Source organism: Seriola aureovittata, chromosome 9 (assembly GCF_021018895.1).
Source record: "Seriola aureovittata isolate HTS-2021-v1 ecotype China chromosome 9, ASM2101889v1, whole genome shotgun sequence".
Lineage (NCBI taxonomy): Eukaryota > Metazoa > Chordata > Actinopteri > Carangiformes > Carangidae > Seriola > Seriola aureovittata.
In genome coordinates, this window is record NC_079372.1 from 13212867 (window position 1) to 13220317 (window position 7451).

The window sequence follows — 7451 nt, forward strand, 5'->3', positions numbered from 1 at the left end:
TGACCGTCATGCATCAAGTTGCGTATCCCCTGCAGTCAATAACAACAAGATCTGTGGTTAAAGTCCTCTCCCCATTCATTTCTGTCTTTGGCATCCCTAGCATTGTTCAAAGTGATCAAGGGTCTAACTTTTCCACCAATATGTTTGTGCAGGTGATAAAACAACTTAAGCTGAAACACTCTCAGTTGTCAGCCTATGCACTGGAGCGTTTTCACCAGACTCTTAAGTCACTGCTTTGTGCATTTTACACAGAGTTGGACAAGGATTGGGACGAAGGTTTGCCGTGGTTAATGTTGGCAGCCAGGGAGATGACCCAAGGGAGTACTGGGTTTAGCCCAAATAACTTGGAGCATTCTGTTCAAGATCCTCTGGCAGTGCAGAGGGACAATTTTAAGAGCAGTGAGCATCGAAAAAATTTGGTTGACCGCGTAAATGGATTCAGGCATACGTTGTATATTGCAGGGGAATTGGCAAGGAACAAACTGATTACATGGCAATAGAACATGAAGTGTCACCATGATAGACAGGCTGAATAGCACTAACTAATTCAGTCCTGGTGAACAAGTGGTAGCTCTTGTTGGGTCACTCTTCCAGGCCAAGTTCACAGGTCCTCACTTGGTGGTGAAGCATTCCTCTGAAGAGAACTACCTGATTTCTGCTCCTGAATGAAAGAAGGAATCACAGCTTTGTCACATCAACTTGTTAAAGCCGTGCTACTCTCAGGTGGCCAGTTGTGACAAAAGTAAATAGCTCAGAGTGTGTCCAGCCTGTCGCACTTGCAAACACTGTGGTAGGTTTCCACTCTGAGTCAGTGGCAGTGATGGAGAGTGGGGAGTCTCACATTGTTCATGAGGCGCTGTTGTGTGGTCGGCTTAAGACGCTGAGGTTCTCAGCAACTTGCATTGACTTGTTAGGCCACTTGAAAGACGCAGAACATGTTGAGTTGACAAAGTTTTCCAAGCTTGGTAGATGATGCACCTTCACAAACCCACCTTATTGAAAATGATATAGATGTGGGGAATGCAAAGCCAATCAAACAATGTTTTTATAGCGTGTCTACTGATAAGCGCTCAAGTATTTGGACACAGAGGTGAAATATATGATTGAAAATGACGATACCTATATAATTCATTGGTAAACTAGAGCAAATAGTGATGTTTTAAGCCCTGATTTAAATTAATACACGTCAAAAGCATTTAAAAAAAGTGATGAAAGACAAGAAAACAAGCAAAAGAAAAAGCAAGAAGAGAAGTAACTGAAGATTAAAAAGGTGTGAACTGAAGTAGCTGCAGCTGGGTCGACACAACACATGATTAAAATTACGTTATGTATGTAATTTATTGGTAAACCGCAGCAAATAGTGATATTTGAGATTTTAAGCACTGATTAAATGAGCTGACACTTTCAGCAGACCACAGGTATTCAGGAAACTTGTTCCAAAGGTGGGGAACATAGAAACTAAAAGTTTCTTCACCTTGCTTGGTTTTGATTCTGGGAGCACAGAGTAATATGTCCCAGGTGACCTGATGGGTCTTGATGCTTCATGGCATACTATAGCATAATGTGAAAATGCTGCTAATACTTCAATTGTACTGAACTTTACTGAAACAATCAAATCAGCAGGACTACCAGAAAATAAATATTGTTTTCAGCTCACTATTTCAGAGAGCATCTTACCCATACATTCTGTATCAACATATTTGCAATTTGAAATATGTGTAGATAAACATTTCCTCATTACGCCAATAAAAAACGTATTTTGTTCCCAATTACATTTCCCTCAAACAGTATTTGCTGTTGCAAATTATTCATATATAAACATAATTCCCAGGTTACAGGCCTGATCTTTTCAAATTTTTGTTGTGCAACTTTTATATCTTTTCTTAATGCCTTGTTGTCTTATGTAAAACACTATGAAATGCCTTGTTGTTAAAAGGGGCTATACAAATCAAGTTGACCTACCTTACTATGTCATTGCTTTATGAGCCACTGTTAACACAAGCCATGTGAGGATGGTATGTTTTTCTTTGTATCACACCTGCTGCACTTTTGATCTACTTTCCTCTGTAAGCCACACACGTGCCGAACACTTTAGGTGGGGGAACATCAGAAGCTGGCAAGGAATGTGAGAGAGATATAAAGGGAAGAAGAACAAATAATTAACAGGCATTACACAATGTTCTTAATTACCACACCCCACTGTCCCCTAAAGCTAAGCCCCAATTACACTCTGTTACAGTGTCAGGTAAAGATACATTGGATGGCAAAACTGAGGTTAGCGTATACTGTTTGCACAGTTAAACACAACTCCAGCTGTTTGATACATTTGTCCATGTATTAATGTCCTGTAAGCTCTTCTGTAAATGTTGTTTTCTATTGCTAGTGTAAGGATCTGCCACTCAGCAAAAAATTAATACACTTCAAGAAATGATGAAATGATGCCAGCCTGCATTATATGAACACTGGAAGCAACAAGCAGAACCAATATCTACTCAACAAACCTAAGAGGTTATGGTTTGATTTTGGGTTTGATTTTTAATGCTGTTTTTGCTACTCACAATCTTCCTAAAGCACTTGAACATCCCCCCAACATGAGCACACAATTTTTTACAAAAGATAGAAAACGTTTGGTTATTTTGTCATGTATAGTGGTATATCGTTCTATATATTAATGCTTTTTAACTACAAGTTTTCAGGGGCTTAAAGAAAACCTTGTACTGATATAGTTGCAAAAAGACTACAATGAAGGTGGTGAAACTGGCTCACACACTGGGTATAATGTTAACCTAATAAAATGACATAAGATTTGAAAATCCATTCTTTAACTCATAGTGGTTGTCTTTGTTCTCACATTGGTTTGGAGGGCTTTGCAGACCAGAATTGTGGGGTCATATAAGTTCCTAGGTGTGGTCAACCACATGACAGGTGATTTGAGGTATGACAGGCAAATCTTTTGGCTCTGGAACCAAGAAAGGACTATCCCATCTTATCTTATCTGATCTTATCTTATATTAAACTTGTGGTTTAACAATAGTGATGCTGACACTCCCAGATCATTAATGTTATATGATTCATTTCTTACTGATTCCAAACACGTGTTCATGTGTATACATAATTAAATGGCAGCACTTAAACAGCAATAATGAAGTTTAGTGAACTTCATAGTTCAAAGGCTCAACATTCTTTCTCTTTCTTTTCACTGTCCTTTCACTGAAGCATGAGGAAGATTTCTGAGGGAGGGGGAGTGGAGTCTTTATGTTCTAGAGAGGTCTTTTTTAAGCACTTGTAATTAATCCTGTTATGTATCCATATCACAGCTAGCTCATCTACAGCCTTATGAAAAAACAGTATGTCTCTTGAATAAGCCATTCATTATAATACTACCTAAAGCCCCTGAAAACTTGGTTTGAAAACTTCAATATTTCTCTTTAACAATATATATTCATGACTATCACTCGAAAAAAAAAAACATCAGCTAATTTGATGATTAAGAGATGTGTGTGTGATGTGATCAGATTTGATTGAAAGTGACCAAACTATCCACAAACAAAACATCCAACATGGCATCAAATTTAATTTTAAATGCAATTTACGGTAGCCCAGCCAAGTCAACGTAATGCAAAACCAAGAAGAAACATGCGAAAGCCACAACATGAATAAAAATTAAACCACAACACAAATGCAAAAGAAACAACACAAATGCAAAACCAATTACATAAATGAAAAAGCCACAACACAAATGCAAAAGCCGCAAGAAGAATACAAAAGCCACAACATGAATACAAAAGCAACAACACAAATGCAAAACCACCATGAATGAAAATTAAACCACAAGACAAATACAAAGGATACCACACAAATATAAAAGCAACAACACAAATGCAAAAGCTACACCACAAATCCAAAGGCCACAACACAAATGCCAAAGCCACAACATGAATGCTAAAGCCAAAACAAAAATACAAAAGTCATAACATTAATGAAAAAATGCAAATGCAAATCGAGCAACAACTGAAATTAGACTACAATGGAAGTGAACAGTGGTCCGTCTATACAATTACTATAATAATACATATGTAAATGAAAAAAGTGTGACAAAAGTAACTAAATATGAAAATATAAATACAATGAAAATCAGTGGTCATTTGTGACAATCACAGTGACATTAATCAGTTATCTAGCAAAAACTTTTCACTTGAGAAACTTTCCCAGTCAAAATAATATAATCAGTGTACCAATAGCCAAGAAGTTTGATACATTTCTCCTCTGACATCTCAATGCCGTGAAATGCATGCAAAAGATGGTGGAAAATTATTAAGTAAGGTTACTGTTGCTGCAGCTGTGTTGTTAGATCGTTTCACACTGTAAATTGTAGAGTCCTTGTCAACTGTCTAGTTTAGGTTTCTCTCCACATGCTTTTAAACCCAACTCACTATGGTGCAATAAAGTCCAATAAAAGTCCACAGCAGCAATAATTACAGCTCTGTACCTAAGCATTGCAGTGCTTAGAGCCAAAAACTAATGTTAACAAAGAGATATTTAGCACATATCAGGCAAACCGTCAAATGGTTGCTGAGATATTTCAGACTGGACCAAAGTGACAGACCAACCAACAGACTGACATTGCCATCTAATTACACTGCCAGTGTAGCTTTGAATTTAAGAAGATCAGGGGCTCTTAAAATTTGAATTCTAAGACAAAAGCACCTGATAATGAGGTGGCTTATTAGTGTGCAATTGCTTTAAACATTTTGAAAAAGATACACATCTCCACCCCATTTAACCCTGTTCAAGTGCCACGCCTTAAGAGCTATCTACCCAATATATAAGCCAGACCACACATCAGTCATCCATCAGTCACAGGAGAAAGAGAGTATATGCTTCTTTCGCCTTTGTCTTTGTAAGTATACAATTAACTTTCTTCACTTTTAAATTCATTTATCAGCTCCACAGACTTTTAGCTGTTGCTATGTATATTAATATACCTGCTCATACCCTCTAACTAACTCTGTCACTAAACTAGACTCATGTAAGAGGGTTGAAGCCGCAGGCACTGTACAAATTTCTCTCTGATTTTTGTATCTAGTGTCATTATGGTTGTGTGTTTACCTACTAAGAGCATGTTGTGACCATTATCAGGCTGCTGAAGTAGTGTTGCTGCACAGGATAAGTAACTGATTGATCAAACTTGAATTTAAAATGTGCAGTTTTCTGATTTGAAATGTCTTTTTAGTGCTTACAGTGGGAACTAGTAGGAAAATGTTGCAAATTAGATAAATGTTTAATTTCTTCTATTTCCTTTTAGTTACACAGTGACAACATGTGCAAACTACTTCTGACTGCAGGTAAGGCACACCGATCAAATAATGTTTCCTCAAAGGATCAGTTGACCTCACATATCTTCACACTTACCTCTAGTGAAGTCTATCCATGTAGATAGTTCTGGTTTTATATATATCCAGGTTGTTAAGAATATTGTAGAAGATTTATGTTGCTGCTGTGTAACATGTGAACCGAATTTCTATTCACCTCCGATATTATTATTTATTAATTTTTCTTAACTTTTTTTTGTAAAATGAATGAATTGACCTGTTAAGTTTTATTTTTAACCTCATGCTTACCAACTTTGTCACTGTTAAGGTCTCTGTTTGATCATCGCCAGCTTGGGTAAGTTTATAACATGCATTATTTAATCCATTTCAATAGACTGACGAACAAATAAATAATGTCCCTAGGGCGACAACTATTAGAAAACAAGGATTTGATGAAACTAATTAAATCAATTAATTGTTTTATTTATTGTTTTCCAAGTTTCAGCCAAGTCTCACCACTCTTCATCCAGGCTGGTGTGTTACTATAACAGCTTGGCTGAACACAGAGCGAATGGCGGGAAGGTCAGGATTTCAGACATTGATCCGAAGCTGTGTACCCATCTGATCTTCGCCTTTTCTGACATAAGTAGTGTGAATAGATTGGTCCCCAGGAAAGCAACTGACTTACATCGCTATCAGTCCTTTAATGCACTCAAAGCCAGGTCAGACCTGTTGACCTCTCAAAATTTTGGAAATGATGTTCAATTTGTGTTTTGTTAAAAGTCATTACTAAACTTTGATGCTCCCACAGAAATCCGCTCCTCAAAACCCTGTTGGCAGTTGGTGACACACAAAGGTAAGTGACGTAGCACAAGAGGAGGTGTAGTCATATTTTAATTATAGTACTAAGTTTATTTCATGATGACATCATCAGTGTGGGGCTGCACGGTGGTCCAGTGATTAGCGCTGTCGCCTCACAGCAAGAAGGTTCCGGGTTCGAGCCCCGGCTCGGCCGTGGGATCTTTCTGTGTGGAGTTTGCATGTTCTCCCCGTGCAAGTGTGGGTTCTCTCCGGGTACTCCGGCTTCCTCCCACAGTTCAAAGACATGCAAATTGGGGACTAGGCTGATTGGATAGGCTGTGGCTGTGAGTGTGAATGGTTGTCTGTCTCTATGTGTTTGCCCTGCGATGGACTGGCGACCTGTCCAGGGCGTACCCCGCCTCTCGCCTGAAAAGATGCTGGGATAGGCTCCAGCCCCCACACGACCCTACTAGAGGATAAGCGGTAGAAAATGGATGGATGGATCATCAGTGTGCTATGCAAATACTTCAATACAGTGCAATTTGTATGAAAATTATGATTGATACTGATACACAATCCTTCATCAAATAATATATAACCAACATTAGTTTGCTGCAAAATAATCACACAAATACTGTGTGCATAAAAAAGTGGTTACTATTCTTAGGACATTATGGGATTTAACTGGCAATTGTTAATTATATGTAAAAACTCAGTGGTTGTTAACATTAGGATTTAACTTCAATTCTTTTCTTTTATTGTACTTATGTTACAAAGTCACACCAAAACAGACGTTAAGTCAAATGCAATTAAAATTGTTTGTGTTTTACACCAATCTATGTTTGTGTCTAATGCAAATAGAATTTCGCAAATATTGGTATTTATTATACTTCTATAGATGATGAGAACACTGTTTTGTATTAATCTTTACCAGATTCAGTACGATGGTGTCAACACAAACAACAAGAGCAATGTTCATCCAGTCTGCTATCACACTACTGAGAACATATGGTTTTGATGGGCTCAGCCTGGACTGGAGGTTTCCCGCAGCAGCAGGAAGCCAATCAGACAACAAGCAGAAATTTACACTGTTGTGCCAGGTCAGATCCTTTCTTCTGGGACTCTCAGAAATATTGTGTGTATATATATATATATGCACACACACACACACACACACACACACACACACACACACACACACACACACATTTATATACATATACACACACATATATAAATTCTAAGATTTAATTCTAAGATTTAAACTTGATTGAGACTGAACCATGTTTTTTTCTTGTGCAGGAGCTCAACACTGCCTTTGTGGCTGAAGGAACCCAA

The 7451-nt window shown here is 37.8% G+C and overlaps 1 protein-coding gene across 1 annotated transcript in view; it reads left to right on the forward strand.

Annotated features, from left to right (window-relative positions):
• Positions 1-5883: 5883 nt before the first annotated feature.
• LOC130174971 (chitotriosidase-1-like) overlaps positions 5884-7451 on the forward strand; it is a 4122-nt gene continuing 2554 nt past the window's right edge. The window contains exon 1 of the mRNA XM_056385228.1: positions 5884-5894. Within this exon, the coding sequence (XP_056241203.1) occupies positions 5884-5894 (11 nt within the window). The remainder of the gene's footprint in view (positions 5895-7451) is intronic.